We start from the raw sequence: 14,790 nt of genomic DNA on the forward strand, positions 1-14,790 counted from the left end.
TTGGAAGACCTCCAACTACAATCGGGCCATTCGCCTAAAGATACGCTGAAAAATTCCGTATGGTAGAGAACGCAGTGGTCTAGGCCACTTGAGTAAGATGACGATAAGAGACCACGAGCGTGGTAAAGCAGGTTGTAAATATTAAAAGAAACATCAGTTTAGCAAAGCCGCAGTCGTTCATGAATCATTTCTCTTTTAAACCGCATTCACTTTCCTGTTCTGAACCTTGGGCAGAGAGAACATTATTCGAGGATTCTGAACTGTCAAACAGCGGAGATTCGGCGTACGGATCTTCTGATGGGCTCACGAGTTGCGTACAGGTGCTGATAGATAAGCTTTCTATCATGGGGTCGACAAAAGTTACGAAGCTATCGGGTGAAATGGCACTATTAATCGTTGGGCCCATGGAAGTGGACATGTCATAGGGCGTGCCCGCGAAAGGCGAGACCAGGGGAGAGAAGAGGGCGTGCGAATTTGGTTGAGATAAGGCTGTTGTCTGCTGATCAGCTACCTGTATGGAAGAATCTAGGCCGTACTGAACCCCTGGATGAAGCTCTTGGACTATTTTCTCTGTCCATCCGGGCAGATTAAAGTCAGTCGAGAGGGAAGAGTGATTTCGCAGCAAGTCCAGATCGTGAGAAACAGCTTCTGGGATCTGGTAAGTGTCCCAGGCAGTCGCCAATGCAGCCATCGGAACAGATGCTCCTGGTGAACCCATCACCATTTGAGACTCTCGCAACAAGCCTGGTTTTGGAAGCGAGCAGCGTTCACTTTCATCTTCGTCAAACAGAGCCAGTTTGTTCGTTTCTCGCTGTCACCTAAACTCCGCCAATCGAACTCTCTCCTGGCTTGCGCACGCAACTTTTCACGACTGGCTTCGGCATAATGAAGCTTGACGATATCGTCCTCGTTCCGATAGTATAGTAAGGACTGAAAGGCAACAGCTGAAGAAGGCCATTAATATGGCTGGATTTGCGTGATCTAATTGGCCCAGCCAGGTCGCTCTATCCCTACTTTTCTCCGTACATCATCCAGCTGCCGATTATTCCAATAGACCCCTAGCTATTTACTCTGCTTCCAACAATTCCCTTTATCCACACACTTCTTTATACGCATATTAGTATGTAATTATGTAAAAGGTAATGTAACTTACCTGGCTCCATTCCTTCTTTGGAGTATTAGTTTCGCAATACAATGCCCGCATGCGTCCTCCAACTTGACTGCAGGTTGCTTTGGTGTCGTCTTTGCTATATTCACCATTGTACGTGCATCTAATAGCATGTTATTTAACCAAACCTTACAATGCAAGAGTGTTAGAGATAACATACCGGCAAACACGAGCAGCCATTGTGGTACTGGTGAAAATAAAAAGTAGAGTAACAAGCTTCATTTTGAGGATAAAAGTGTAGCGTAAGTTAATATGGTAAAGAAGTAGCAATAGTCTACCTAGAAGAATAGAGAGCAGCTTTAGTTCTTTTATATAGGTTTCAAATTAAGTTAAGGTTTAAGAATACTATAATATTGTGTAAAAGTTATTTAAATAGAGGTTCAGCAGATGTAGAGGAGTAAGCAGGAAATTACAAGCTAGCTAGGGCAACTATCTGTGGCACAAAATAAAAGCTTCAGTAATAATGCACCTGCATTATTATCACCTGTTCTGCACTATATGGTTCCGCTAGCTGGCACCTAACTGGTTAGGCTGTAACATTACCTTAGCAAGGAGTACTTTAGAATTATTATGCACTTCTAGTATAAATCTAGCCTTAAGAGTTGCGAAGGCTATGGGCTGTAGCTCTATGCTCCCTGTAAGGGAGCTTAAACTTAGTATTAGTATAGTATTAGGAACGCTAAATTAATAGGAATACTAAATTAACGGGAACGCCGAACCAATAGAAACGCCGAACTAACGGGAACGCCGAACTAACAGGAACGCCAAACTAACGGCAAAGCTAAACTAACGGGAACGCCGAACTAACGGGAACGCCGAACTAATAGGAACGCCAAACTAACAAGAACATTAACTCAAGAACAAACTCAGGGGGAGAGACACTCCTTGTCGTGACTTCAGTGGCAGCTTGCCTGTCAAGAGATCGTTGGACAATACGACCTTGGAACGTCTCCCAGAAATAGAGGCGTAATCTTACTCTAAGACTTACAAGTGAATTGATAGATAAGGTCTGCAGTAGTCATTACAATTGCCTCATTCATTACCCGTGGCAATCCCATCCCTGCCCCATCAAAAGAAAAGTGTATTTTACATGACGATTGAGAACAAATGAAATCATCGTCAGTGGATTAAAGCTGGGAACGAAGTAGATTGGTAGCCTCCACAACCACTGCGTGTCTCGATCATGACGTACATAGCCCTTGTTGGAGCCCTCGATACGTATCCGAGAAACTCAACCCGAGCTAATGTTTTCCTTCACCTGGGTAGGAAAATTCGAAGGATCGACCAAAAATTACTTCATGAATTTGTTTGGATTTTTTCAACCCCTTTGGATCGTTGCGGTTTTCATATGTTTTATTCTTGAACAGGTGTTGGAGTGTGATCATTCCGTCTTGCATCTTCTATGAAACTCCATTACTGACTATGACAAGCTTGCCCTTACAAACTTCCATCATAAGAGACAGTCGCGTGTTCAGTTATGCCAAGTAGTTGGCCCCAAATCCATCCATCAACTCTCGGTATCAGCTCCGCTGTCTGCCCCCGCTCCCGGCTTGCGCGCGTACACAAGATGCCTAGAGAATGTCAGCACTTCCTCCCAGGTTTCGAATAGGACGCACTTACAAATCGAATACCGTCTGCAGACGGGGGTCTTTGAGCGCTTTACGAACTTCGCTGGCGGCGACCAGGATCTCGGCATACTCCCATCCCATCACCTCCTTCAAAAGAAAGGTTCCGAACCCCTCCAGGGACTGATCCATAAACTGGAGGGAGCAAATGCCGACTTCTTTCAGGAGGGGGTTGTTGGCCCATGGCCCAACCGGGACCGGCCACTTGTTCTCGACGACATCGACGAACCCAGCCGCCTCGAGATTTTTGGCTATACCATGATCACGGCATTGCAATCCAACCTTGCCGAGCTTGGCGATTGCATCGAGCAAGGCTTTAATCCAAGTATTGTAGATGTGCTTGTCGCCAAGATCCTGGATTTGAGAGCGTATCTGGATGTCGTGCTCCTTGACCTCAATGTAACCGCCGGGCTTGGTGCATCGATAAGCTTGTTCGTAAACCGCTTGCCAGTCGGACACACAGCCTTCGAGGTTTCGGATGTGGATGAAGTCAAAGTAGTCCGCTGGCCACGTCCATGGTTGTTCAATGTCGTCAATTTGGAACTTGCAGTTCGGCGGGACCCAACCAGGCTGGATCGGCGAGACGTCGACGCCGATCACCTCGGCGGATGGAAACTCGTCGGCGAAATCGCTATCTTCAGTAAGTTGACGTTCCCAGCAACAGTCTTCTTTTCAAAAATAGGTAACCTTGACCAACTTACATGGCCCAAATACCAGTTCCGGTGCCCACATCAAGAACCATCTATCACAGATTAGCTTTACAAAAACCACGGGGGATACTCGTTGGATGCTGAGCTGCTTACGTGCGAAGTCTTGCCAACCGGAGAGAGGAACAGCTTATCACCGAGGAACATGGTCATACAATAATGGCTATCAAGTTGTGAGTTAGCAGGCCGGTGCCAATCGTCCAGACAGTCAAACCAAACTTACTTGATATCGAGCCCCTCATTTTGCTTTTCGTCGTTGGGCCCCCAATAGTCTACCTTTTGAGTGTACGTTCGCCCATGGAGACGACGGTACTCAGTAATGCTGTCGGCCAAGGAAGCAGTAGATGAGGAAACAATACTGCGCAAAATGAGTACGACGCCTCGTCAACCTATCGTTTCTTGGAACAACGTACCTTCTTGTCTCCGCCTCAGACTCATCGTCACCGTTGGCTTCAATATTGGGGTCCTGCGCAAGTTTGAATCAGCACATAATCACTTCACTTCACCGCTAATCCCCGCCACAAATCTGGAATACCCACAATTGTGATTGGCCCTTGGGCAGGTCCAGCAGCAGGGGCATTGCTGCCGGCTACCCCGGTTGACTCTGTAACTGGGTTCGGAGATGTAGACATGATGGCAATTTGGCAACTGAGACAGTAAGAAGCCTTCTCGGGATGAAGGCACAGATTGAAGACTGTGATGAGGAGTCAGAAAAGTAGATAAAGGGATGGGGTTCCCGTCAAGACCCTTTTGAAGGGGCTGGAATTGCGCGTTGGACCGTTGGTTGCAGCGACATACTCTACATACACTCTGCAGACAGACCCAGTCCCGCCGAGAGCAGTTTTTTTGTACCCGGATCCCCGGGCGAATAAGACAGGCTTGTTTGTTCGTCTAACTGCAGCTGCTAGGCCTTTTCGGGAAGGATCGAATGTTTTATCATTTGATCAGTCACTTGCATGGTTGTTGGAGCAGCATGCGAGGGAACAACCAAATCGGCAACCAAAGCGGCAACTTGGCCGCGTCTCTTCTGAGGATGTTCTCCGTGCCCAAAAACCCTCTTTTGTCAAGGTTCAAGACTTGCTCACTCGGACCTTTAGTCAAGGGAACACTAGCATTGGCGTCGAAGACAACGGTCAATACCAAGCCTCACGGGAACTTAACCCTGATTCTTCCAACTTTCAGGCACGTACCACGGTGAGATTCTGGGAGCAGTTTTATCTTGGTTCGTAATTGAGGACTTGTGAGCAAGAACAGATGATGATATCCTCGTTTGCAGAAGATGCGGCTTGGGTCCTCGATACGTAAAGTAACCAAAAGCGAAGGTTGATTCAGAGCCATACGTTATGGTTTCATCTCGACGAGACATTATTCCAAGTTCTAACTGCAACAGCTCGCTAACTGCATGTGCATGTCCAACTGTCGGCGTTCTTGGGGTCGAAGCCATCCCCCTTGAAGACGTTCCGCCGCGGGTACCTGCAGTGCCGGCGCTGAAAATCCACGCCCAAAGCGACCGTGTCGTTGACGAACTTGGTCCCCGTTATGGTGTCCGGAGCGACGCCGCCCTCGACCCAGTCCACGATGGCAGCGAGGACGTTGTGCGTCCCGTAGAAGGGCAGGTTGTCGGCGATGGCCGCGGCGTTGCCCCCGGCGCCCCCCTGGCCGATGAGCCAGGCCCCGGGTCCCGTCGTGCAGTGGGACAGCCCCGATATGCGGAAGAAGCGGGCAAACTGGTCCATCTCAGCCGTGCTCAGGCCCATGCCCCGGGACAGGCGGTCGTAGAACATGGGAGTGCGGAAGCTCGTGATCTGGTGGTCCTGCTGGCCGTGGTACATGAGAAGTTTCCCACCTCTGTTCTTGAAGGCCGAGAGGTCGCTCGGGTGCGTCCTGATGTCGCCGGGGTTCTTCTGCTCGGCGAAGACGCCGTCCTTCTCGAGCCTGTAGCCGGAGGCATCCCAGCTCGGGTCGTTGTACACGGCGTACCGGAACCAGTTCTGCGAGTTCGCCCAGGGCTTGCCGTTGTACAGCCCGTCTGCGGTGTTGATCTCGCTGCCGGGGTTCATGCCCGGCCAGAACACGTTTCCCTGGGCGTCCTTTGTCGGGGCGAAAATCCCTCTCACGATTTCGACTTGCTTGCTCGAAAGGCAGCCGGTGCCGTCGGCGGCGGTGGCGTTGCCGCGGCACAGCAGGGCTCCGGGATCGAAGTTGCACAAGGCCGGATCCTCGATGATGCCGTCTTCCGCGCCGTCGATGGCGTCACATTGCCTGAGGACCTCGCTGTGGATCGTCGTCTTCCAGACCGCCGGGGCGATGAAGTCCTTTGAGTCCGCGGCACCGGTCTGCGGCAGGTAGCTGGCCCTGTGGGAGTAGAGGTTGTTGAAGTCGATGGCGGGGGCGCCGGCGACGACGCCGTCAAAGTCTTCGGGGAACATGTCTGCGGCTTTGATGCCCTGACGCCCGCCGAGCGAGCAGCCCAAGAAGTATGAGCCTGTCGCCGGTCGCTTGTACATGGACTGCAGGAGCTGTTTGCCTGCAACGACTCCCACGTGTAGTCTAGAGACTCAGTCAGCCCGCGGATATTTTCGACCACCGGGGGTTATGTATTGGCGAGACGCACGCTCTCCAGGAAAAGTCAATCACCACGTCGTCGTTGTTCAGGAACTGGATTCCGGTTGTCCCCGCGTGTCCGTTGTTCGTACCAACGGCTGCGAACCCATGAGCGGTGGCGTACGCCATATCCTCGTAGTGAACGCCTGAGATTCCATGGTCAGTCAAGTTTTGTCCATGAGTCCCTTCGCCGTGAGATCACGCACAGCCATCGAGCCCCCCTCCGGCAACAGTCACCAGACGGCCGTTCCACTTCTCCGGTAACCACACCTCCGTCACCACCTCCGACCTGGCCGAGGTTGTCAGGTTCATGGCAACCCGGCAGAGGTCCGCCCTGACAACCTGGCTTGCCCGGTTGCAGGCGGCATCCTGCTCTGGAAAGACAAGGTCGGTGCCGGACGTGACGAACGCTAGCTCTCGGCCGGTCGAGTTGGCCACTATCGACTGGGGCGTGAGAGCGAGACAGTCCTCCCGAAATGACGCAAGTGCCGGCCCCAGGAGGACAAACAAGGGCAAAGCGAAGGGCGCCAGCATGTTTTCTTCCGCAGAGGCTGTCTACAGATCCCAGAGGGTTGAGCAACACGGGGTGAGTTGTTTTGAATGCGATGTTGAAGAAGGCATAATCACAGAGAGAGAAGGGTGGCTGAAGAACATGAGGGCGGCACGTTAATTCGTTAATTACCCCGCTTACGGCGCTCACGGGGTCGTACCAATATGCCCCCTTACCTTAGAACCCCAAATTAGCCTGCATTTAAAGGTGACCTGAACACCAATGCTTTACCCTGGGTTGGCTAATTGGGGCTTGAGTATCCCCCGGTCACGCAAGGTTGTTTTTACCAGGTTCCCTGTCTCGAAAGACTGCGTATGATGGGCGCTGCACGAGAGCATATGTACCCTCACGTTAACAATGTCTAGAGGTACCAAAAGTGGTAATCGCCATTGTGTTGTTCTAGGAGCCCTCATTAAGTGTCACCGGGTTATGAGTTCTAACCAGATGTAGTGTCTGAAAGAAGCAACATCAGCGTGTCTGTCTGCCCTTACTTCTCGTCGTCTAGGTGATAATGTAGGCACACCGGATACAGCAACTAAAAAATCGACCTTTTTCCAGGGCTTCCATGGCGTCTAAACAGCGTACTGTGAATCTCCATCGTTTCACCAGGCAAGTTGTTTGGACAGACTGTTAAGTGACACACTCGTAGCCAGACTATATCACAAAGCAAGGGGAGCAGAGGCGTTTTCGTTTCTTGACCAAGTACGGATAGCACTTGTCTCGACCATGGTATTTCTATCGCGTAAAAGACATAACATTGGGTATTATGCAGCTACAGCGTCCCCACCCCAAAACAGACACACAGACACACACACACACACGGATACACATCCCATCTAGTAGATGTTGTGCTCACCGTGGGAGCAGCTCTTGGCGATGGAGGCCTGCTCGGAGGCGAGCGCCCACTTCTGGAACTCGCGGCGGATGGCGTCGCGGCTGCGGCGGGCGGGGGTGGTGTTGGCGCGGCGGGGCAGGCCGGCGGGCAGCTCGTTAGCGAAGTCGGCGGCGACGCGGGCGGCGGCCTTGGTGTTGATGGTGATGGCGTCCCAGTTGATGTTGTCGAGGTTGTCGCAGGCGAGGTGGTAGCAGGGGTCGGTCGGGGCGCCGGCGCCGGTGAAGATGCCGGAGGAGGGGATGCCGAGCTGGAGGAAGCCGACGTAGTCGGAGCTGGAGCCGAAGCCGCCGAACGCGGCGGGCTTGCCCTGGGCGGCGATGTAGTCGTGGATGGGCTGGGCGCCGAACTTGTCGCCCGGGTTGTCGCCGAGGTAGACGTTGTAGACCGGGTTGATGGAGCCGATCATGTCGTAGTTCCAGTAGAAGCGGATGGCGTCGGCCTCGGCCTCGGACAGCTGGGCGGTGTAGTAGAGGGAGCCGACGAGGCCGCTCTCCTCGGCGCCCCACCAGATGAAGCGGACCTTGTTCTTGAAGCCGGTGTACTTCTTGAAGGAGCCGGCGATCTCGAGCAGGGCCGAGGTGCCGCTGCCGTCGTCGTTGACGCCGGGGCCGGCCTGGACGCTGTCGAGATGGGCGCCCAGGACGATGACGTTGTTGGGGTCGCCCTCCTTGGTCTCGGAGATGATGTTCCACGTCTCGCGCTCGCCCCAGACGGCGTCGACGAGGAGGTTGACCTCGAGGGTCTCGCCGGCGGCGAGGCGCTCCCGCCAGGCGGTGGCGTCCTCGAGCGGGATGAGGCCGACGGGCACCAGCAGGCCCAGGTTCTCGGCGCTGAGGGTGGCCGAGCCGATGTTGCGGCCGGGGGTCTGGTTGTAGAGGATGACGCCGACGGCGCCGGCGGCCTTGGCCAGCTTGAGCTTGTCGGCGATGGCGCAGACGCCACGCTTCACGAGGGCGAGCTTGCCGGTGGCGTCGATGCCCTCCCACTGGTCGGCAAAGCAGCCGGAGCCTAATCAAGCAGAGAAGAAGGGTCAGTTCAATCTCGAGCCACGGAACGGGGAAGTCAGTCAGTTCAGATAGGAGGAGACATTTTGGGCTTACCTCGGGCATCATCAACGGGGGTGTCGATGAGCGGCGCCGTGTTGCCGCCGGGCAGGGCGGTCGGGTGGTTGTACTGGAGGCTCACAACGTAGACATCCTCGCCGTCGGGACCGGTGACCTGGAGCTGACGGGTCTGGGAGAAGGTGTGGTTGAAGTACTGCAGCTTGGTGTCGAGCTGCTTGTGGAAGCGGCCCTGGACACGCTCGAGGATGTAGTCGGACGAGGCCTTGTAGCCGGGCAGGCCAAAGGCACGGTTGCCGCCGTTGTCACGGGCGATCTTGTTCAGGTTCCAGAGGTTGCGCTCAAGCCTGGGTGAGACGGGGGGGGGAATCTGTTAGCATCATCCTCACCACCATCATCTTCATGACGTTGTCATCGTCCCAGGGATTTCGCGACTCACTCGTTGGTCTTGATGTCGGCCTCGGCCTTGTCGGCGGTGAGGGGGTCGGTCGCGAAAGATCGCAGCGCGAACAGGGCCGCGGCGAGGGCGGCGGCGGTCTTCATCTTGGGGCGGATAGGACAAGCTCGGCGGGTTGTGAGGCACGAGGCGAGTTTGGCAAAAAAGCTCCAATGGATCCCAAACGAACGGACTGATCAGCGGAAGAAGGGGGGGAACAGGAGGGATTCGATGGGTGGCATTGTCGGGATATTTATATAAGTATCGCATGCAGGACGGACGGGCTCATTGCCTCCCTCTCGGCTTCGCCAAGGGCCTTGAGCTGCCGAGCAGGCAGAATTGCGCGATAAGACGAAATACGGGTAAACACACGGCGGTCACGGTCTGAGGAGGGGGGGGACATGGAAGCTTGCAGGCTTCGGTTGGCATGCATGGGGTTGGATGTTGTGTGTGTGTGTGTATTGCGGTCGCCATCCCTACGGTTTGCTTTTGCCCGCGCGAGGGGGGGGGGCAGGGAATAGCTTCGTTGGGAGGGTTCCAAGGACGATGCGGCGATACTTTGCTCGGCAGACTCAGCTGGGGACACGACTCGGCGTACCTGTACAGGTAGTCGAAGAAATGCAGAGGCGGGATCTCCCCTCCCTCTCTCTCTCGTCTACTAGTACACTGAGGCATTGTTGCAGCGGCGAGCGATGCTTCCTCGGGCAGGTGAAAGGACGGTTGGGACTCTTGGCAAAGGACTTTTGCTGGATAGAATGGCGAAACGAAACGTTTGGTCCAATGGCTAAACGACATGTTCTCGAACCGGCCGTCGATGGTAGTTCGGCTAGCCCGCGGAGAGCAGGTCGATGGACGAACGGTCGACTGAGAGGAGTAAGAAAGTGGCAATATGGGGGGGGGGGGGGGGGGGGGTTGGAAGAGAGCCGATGAGGAGAATGACGCGGAGCATGGGTCGACCGTGGCTTGCATGGGGATGGGGATATGGCTCTGGATCTTGTGGATCATCGATGCTTCATCGGGCAGGTGCCAAGCCTCACGAAGAGGGGATTTTCGGAGAGAGTGGCTGAGAGAATCAAGTGTAATCGGGGAGATGTCTGTAGTGGTTGGTGTAAGTCAGTCAGTCGTGTCATGTCATGGGCATCTGTAGAGTTGGTTGCTCGGTGTTTGACACAACCAACACCGACCTGAGCGAGTGCACAGCCAGCAAAGTTACTTTCATCTTATTTGTCAGAGACCTCTACAGACTTTACGCGTTGTAGCGTACAGGACACAGCTCAAGGCAGACAGGACAGGACGGGACAGACTCGGCCCTGGCTCGTCCCGTCATCGGCAAACCAAAGACGCACCGCCGGTGCTGTTATTGCTGCTGCTGCTGCTGCTCGTGTAGGTGTGTGTGTGTGTGTGTGTGTGTGTGTGTGTATGTGTGTGCCTGCATGCTGCAACTACTCCAACGTTGCACTGCAGTGGCCATCGAGAATCAATTCGGCGTGGCGCCACCGGCAGGCGAACCAAGTGAGTGCTTTTCCAGACTTCTTCCCCCCCCCCCCTGGTCTCACTCAATGATTACGCAGGAAATCATCTCAATCAGAACTGTGATAACCATGGCTGGCTAGCCAACTAACTGCATGCTACCGCAACTTGCCACGACTCATCTGGGGCCCCAAACGAGAACCGTAATCGCTATCCGTCCCCGGCATGGCGTTATGAGTCGCGCCAAGTTGCGCTCATAGTTCTTTGTTGCTCATCCCCCCCCCCCAAGTGTGGAAAGAGAAACCGAGAATGAGGCGCTGGGCCAAGACGACGGGAAAGGCATGTGCTTAAGAGTCTTGGCAACCGTATGCGACCTAAAAGCCTGGGCAAAGCGGGGAGGGGGCGCCGGCGGGCAATTTGATATGTACCTGTATTGATGGCGAACCCCCCCGGACCCTTGCGTGCTCTGCCTTTTCCAACTCGCCATGTTCCCTGTCTTGTCTTTGCTGGTTATCGCTCTGGATTTGTCCCGGCAGCTTATGCCTGACTGGGAAGCCGCCCCGGTAGCCTCCAATTGGCCGAGACTATCTATTATCGACCAGATACCGGCATCGGCAAGCATGCCTTTGGTGTTGAGCATCGCGGATTATCACGAGAGCAGAGCAAACCACACCGCAGTTGCTGCATACTTTTGAACTGCTAACGACACAGACATTCCACGACTATGGCGTTGTTGCGAAAGGAATCCACAAATATCATTTCTTTGCGTTCTAACTCAGCAAACAAAACAAAAACTTGGGGTGGCATTCGCACATGCGGCTAAGCAACTCGGAACTCAACTTCAACAAACCTCTGCCACCTCGCCAACGTTGAAAAACATCTCCGCTAAGTCTCTCAAAGAGTCGACAAGTTGGAACAAGCTTTTCAAGACCAACAACGAGAAGATCTCTCTAGGATGACCTGCATTTGCTAGTGTCCGACTTGTCGGGTCAAAAGCAACCAACTTTGCTGTGAACCTTGATGGCTGTGCTTTGTTTAAGAACCTCTACGGCCTCATCTTCCTCTTCAACCACGACACGACTTCTCTCCCCCTTTCCCCCCCTTTGATTATCACGGCCCGCGGTGGATCGAGTGTCGATCTCTCTCGGCGAACCAAGCACACGGGAACTGAGCCCAGTGGTTCCTGCTTTGCGTTGCCTTGCAGTCCCGCGAGGGTTTTTGCTAGGATTGACACGCATCTAGGGTCCTTCGGATGTAACGCATCCTATGGTAAGAGAGACGGCTTTACTGCAAAGAGATGACATGTTCTCCACTCTCTAGGTCACAGCATATTGTGTCTGTCTGAGAGACCAATACTCTCTCTCTCTCTCTCTACTTGAGACCAACGAATGCTATGGGATACACACTGGATCAAGGCACACTATGTCAATTGACTGCACGTGGGTTGGGAACTCTTTGCATTGGTTGAAGCACGCGCTAGACAGGCTGTTATTCTATGTATGGAAGAGTGTACACGCAAAGTGTCGCTAATTGGCAAGCAGTGTTCGTCTTCCTCTCAGAAGCATATTCTCGAAACAACTACCAAAACAACTACCTTCAGTCGTCCTCCCTATAGCCCAAGAGACACCTTAACCTGTGACAGCTGTGTGACACGCAGCGCTTAGTCTCTTGAAATGTTCCTTACCTTATAGGAAAAATTGTCATGTCTCGATTTATGACATTTACACTATTACTGGGATTTTTGAAGAACAAAAAACTTAAGCGAGCATACTTTCAAAAATTCTAAACCTTTCGTCTATGTGAGACTCCGTCGCACATCAAGTGCTTCACTGGCATTCACATTGCAGCACAGTCAACAATCATGTCATAAGCCGTTAAAGTGTTTACTACTAAGGATCCTCGTCCATTCATGTCTCATTCAGTAATTAGATTTTAGCTACTATTTTTCGGGGTTCAGAAAACCCCCAGATGAGATTCCATTCCGTCTTCGTTTGCAAGAGACGATGGCAACCCCCTCGCCCGTTTAGGCGTGAGCACCACCGCCGCAGGGTCCGTCGTGGGAGTGGCCGGTGAGCTCGGCGGCGCGCTTGAGGTGCTGCGCCGTGTCGGCGTCCCAGCGGCGCTTGGCGAGCGAGACGGGCGGGATGGTCTCCCAGCTCATCGAGTACAGCGCGACGCTGTGGGCGATGGCCTTCGCGTTGATGAGGTAGGCGTCGTTGTCGAGGTTGTTGATGTCGTCGCCGATGAGGTGGTAGTTGACGTCGTAGGCGACGCCGGCCTCGCCGCCGAAGAGGGCGGCCTGGGCCTCGGTCTTGATGCCCTCGGCGCCCGTGAAGAGGCCGCCGGACGGGATGCCGTTCTCGATGAAGGCGGCGTAGTCGGAGCGGCCGTTGAACTCGGTGGGCACGTGGCCGCGGCCCTGGGCCTCGAAGAACTGCTCAAAGTCCTTCTCGATGACGTCGGAGCCCGCGGGGCCCGCGAAGTTGAAGGCGCTGCCGTCGCCGTCGTAGATGGCCAGGATGGGGTTCGGGCTGGCGATCATGTCGAAGTTGAGGTAAGCGCGGATCTTGGACACCTCCTCGTCGGAGCCGTTGAGCTGCTTGACGTAGAAGTACGACCCGAGCTTGCCGTACTCCTCAGCGCCCCAGAAACCGAGGCGTACGGCGTTCTTGGTGGTGAACTGGGAGAGGGCCTTGGCGACCACGAGGACGCCGACGGTACCGGAGCCGTCATCGCTGAGAAGAAGATTACATGTTAGGCTTTTGTTACAAGTAATACATACGAAGTCCCTCGTCTCGGAATAAACAGACAAGCAAAACTTACTTGATACCAGGGCCGGCAAAGACGGAGTCGGAGTGACCTCCAATCATCAGGACGTTGTCGTGGTCTCCGCCACGCGTCTCGGCGATGACGTTGTAGTTGACGCGGTCCTCGATGATGGAGATGATGTTGAGGTCGACCGAGACCTCCTCGCCCGCCGCGAGGGAGGCGGCGAAGGCCAGGCCCTCGTCGCGGGTGATGCCCACGACGGGGGCGTAGGTGTCGGAGGCGGCGCCGAGGGTTCCCGAGAGGGGGCCGACGTCGTTGTTGTAGATGATGGCGGCGACGGCGCCGGCGGTCTTGGCGTTGGCGGCCTTGACGGCGAAGTTGCAGGTGCCTCGCGACACGAGCGCCACGGCGCCGGCGACCTCGGCGGGGAAGTCGGCGGCCTCGCAGCCGACGTTGGCGGCGGCGACGAGGGGCGCGCCGGTCACGTCGCCGGCGGGCGTGTAGGTCATGGGGCGGGCCTCGACGGCGGCGCCGGCGACGCTGAGGGTCGCCTTGGAGCCGGCGAAGCTCTCGGTGAAGGGCTGCTTGTAGACGTCGAAGTAGTCGAGCTTCTCGAGCTCCTCGACCAGCCAGTCGACGGTGGCGTTGTGGCCGCCGCCGCCGAAGGCGCGGTTGCCCTCGTGCGCGTCGGCGATGTCCTGCAGCTTCTGGGAGCCGGCGAGCAGGTCCTCGATGGTGATGAGCTCCTGGAGCTTCTCGGACTCGACGTAGGGCTTGCACTTGACGGCGCTGGCCAGCGCGGGCAGCGCCAGAGTCAGAGCGGCGGTTCTCATCTTGGTAGGGTTGTCGTCGTCGTCGACAACAACGTGTTGCAATCCTAACGAAAGGATCTGGAACAAGGAGGATATGAGAAAGAAAAAAAAAGAGTCTGTCAGATTAGGTGACAGGAAACGAAGAGTCGACGGGGAACCTGTGGGAGACGACTGAGCGGAGTGACCTCTTTCTGCAAGACAAGAACTTGAGAGCGGCGGCCGGCTGCAGATGTTTAATACTCCCACCCGTAATGGCGGTAACACATGCGTCTCGCGTAATTCCCGCCAAGGAGATAGATAAGGAAGCTGGGCCACGCCGCTCATCATGGCCTGCTCGCCCTCCCAGGGTCGTGGAACTTTCGAACTCTCATGACTGGGGGGGGGGGGTGAACCAGGTTTGCCACGAACGCGGGGAAGAAGAGAGAAAGACTCAATGAGGAAGCCCGTAAACAGAGACTCTTTTTATTGCTCCACTGGCGCAAGTGACTTGAAAAGGCGACCTGCCCGATCCAGGAACGGGCCCAACGCGCCATGGCGATTGCGCGGCGAGCTTATTCTTGGCAATACTACCCAACGATGGTTGACTCTCCGATAGGTCAATGGCTAAAAACCGCCGTGGCCAGCCGCGGCCTTGTCATGATTCATACCGTCATGGGGAGCCGTTGTACTAGCGGTGGGTGGGTGTCCGTCTCT

At 54.8% G+C, this 14,790-nt stretch overlaps 6 protein-coding genes across 6 annotated transcripts; all 6 read right to left on the reverse strand.

Moving 5' to 3' along the window:
* Positions 1-184: 184 nt before the first annotated feature.
* CDEST_10863 (uncharacterized protein) lies at positions 185-724 on the reverse strand (the record flags this gene model as incomplete). The annotated part of the gene is made up of 1 exon (XM_062927019.1): positions 185-724. The coding sequence occupies one exon, from the start codon at positions 722-724 to the stop codon at positions 185-187; it is 540 nt and encodes a 179-aa protein (XP_062783070.1).
* A 190-nt stretch (positions 725-914) lies between these two features.
* On the reverse strand, positions 915-1,465 carry CDEST_10864 (uncharacterized protein). The gene is made up of 3 exons (XM_062927020.1): positions 1,329-1,465; positions 1,154-1,271; positions 915-1,104 (listed from the first exon to the last, which is right to left on the reverse strand). Exons 1-3 carry the CDS (start codon positions 1,388-1,390, stop codon positions 1,063-1,065), a joined length of 222 nt encoding a protein of 73 aa, XP_062783071.1. The 5' UTR covers positions 1,391-1,465; the 3' UTR covers positions 915-1,062.
* Positions 1,466-2,556: 1,091 nt separating this feature from the next.
* Positions 2,557-4,199, reverse strand: CDEST_10865 (Putative S-adenosyl-L-methionine-dependent methyltransferase superfamily). Its single transcript, XM_062927021.1, has 7 exons — positions 4,040-4,199; positions 3,914-3,966; positions 3,724-3,858; positions 3,597-3,663; positions 3,495-3,535; positions 2,789-3,424; positions 2,557-2,739 (listed from the first exon to the last, which is right to left on the reverse strand). Exons 1-7 carry the CDS (start codon positions 4,130-4,132, stop codon positions 2,676-2,678), a joined length of 1,089 nt encoding a protein of 362 aa, XP_062783072.1. The 5' UTR covers positions 4,133-4,199; the 3' UTR covers positions 2,557-2,675.
* Positions 4,200-4,327: 128 nt separating this feature from the next.
* CDEST_10866 (Putative tannase/feruloyl esterase, alpha/Beta hydrolase) lies at positions 4,328-6,768 on the reverse strand. Its single transcript, XM_062927022.1, has 3 exons — positions 6,311-6,768; positions 6,115-6,250; positions 4,328-6,050 (listed from the first exon to the last, which is right to left on the reverse strand). Exons 1-3 carry the CDS (start codon positions 6,636-6,638, stop codon positions 4,895-4,897), a joined length of 1,620 nt encoding a protein of 539 aa, XP_062783073.1. The 5' UTR covers positions 6,639-6,768; the 3' UTR covers positions 4,328-4,894.
* Positions 6,769-7,261: 493 nt separating this feature from the next.
* Positions 7,262-9,248, reverse strand: CDEST_10867 (Putative PA domain, peptidase M28, PA domain superfamily). The gene is made up of 3 exons (XM_062927023.1): positions 9,050-9,248; positions 8,650-8,957; positions 7,262-8,557 (listed from the first exon to the last, which is right to left on the reverse strand). Exons 1-3 carry the CDS (start codon positions 9,151-9,153, stop codon positions 7,491-7,493), a joined length of 1,479 nt encoding a protein of 492 aa, XP_062783074.1. The 5' UTR covers positions 9,154-9,248; the 3' UTR covers positions 7,262-7,490.
* A 3,291-nt stretch (positions 9,249-12,539) lies between these two features.
* On the reverse strand, positions 12,540-14,118 carry CDEST_10868 (Putative PA domain, peptidase M28, PA domain superfamily; the record flags this gene model as incomplete). The annotated part of the gene is made up of 2 exons (XM_062927024.1): positions 12,540-13,251; positions 13,340-14,118. 2 exons carry the CDS (start codon positions 14,116-14,118, stop codon positions 12,540-12,542), a joined length of 1,491 nt encoding a protein of 496 aa, XP_062783075.1.
* Positions 14,119-14,790: the final 672 nt, after the last annotated feature.

This window comes from Colletotrichum destructivum, chromosome 7 (assembly GCF_034447905.1).
Source record: "Colletotrichum destructivum chromosome 7, complete sequence".
Lineage (NCBI taxonomy): Eukaryota > Fungi > Ascomycota > Sordariomycetes > Glomerellales > Glomerellaceae > Colletotrichum > Colletotrichum destructivum.

Bases quoted from the DNA above. Each gene is read 5' to 3' on its own strand.
- CDEST_10866 (XM_062927022.1), bottom strand. From the start codon at position 6,638: ATGCTGGCGCCCTTCGCTTTGCCCTTGTTTGTCCTCCTGGGGCCGGCA. The intron at 6,251-6,310 runs GTGCGTGATCTC...ATGGAATCTCAG, and splicing joins CGGAGGGGGGCTCGATGGCT to GCGTTCACTACGAGGATATG. The intron at 6,051-6,114 runs GTGCGTCTCGCC...CTGAGTCTCTAG, and splicing joins ATTGACTTTTCCTGGAGAGC to ACTACACGTGGGAGTCGTTG.
- CDEST_10867 (XM_062927023.1), bottom strand. From the start codon at position 9,153: ATGAAGACCGCCGCCGCCCTCGCCGCGGCCCTGTTCGCGCTGCGATCT. The intron at 8,958-9,049 runs GTGAGTCGCGAA...CGTCTCACCCAG, and splicing joins GCCGACATCAAGACCAACGA to GCTTGAGCGCAACCTCTGGA. The intron at 8,558-8,649 runs GTAAGCCCAAAA...CTGCTTGATTAG, and splicing joins CCCCGTTGATGATGCCCGAG to GCTCCGGCTGCTTTGCCGAC.
- CDEST_10865 (XM_062927021.1), bottom strand. From the start codon at position 4,132: ATGTCTACATCTCCGAACCCAGTTACAGAGTCAACCGGGGTAGCCGGC. The intron at 3,664-3,723 runs GTAAGTTTGGTT...ACAACTTGATAG, and splicing joins AATGAGGGGCTCGATATCAA to CCATTATTGTATGACCATGT. The intron at 3,536-3,596 runs GTAAGCAGCTCA...AATCTGTGATAG, and splicing joins CGGTTGGCAAGACTTCGCAC to ATGGTTCTTGATGTGGGCAC.
- CDEST_10864 (XM_062927020.1), bottom strand. From the start codon at position 1,390: ATGAAGCTTGTTACTCTACTTTTTATTTTCACCAGTACCACAATGGCT. The intron at 1,272-1,328 runs GTATGTTATCTC...ACATGCTATTAG, and splicing joins ATGGCTGCTCGTGTTTGCCG to ATGCACGTACAATGGTGAAT. The intron at 1,105-1,153 runs GTAAGTTACATT...ATGCGTATAAAG, and splicing joins CAAAGAAGGAATGGAGCCAG to AAGTGTGTGGATAAAGGGAA.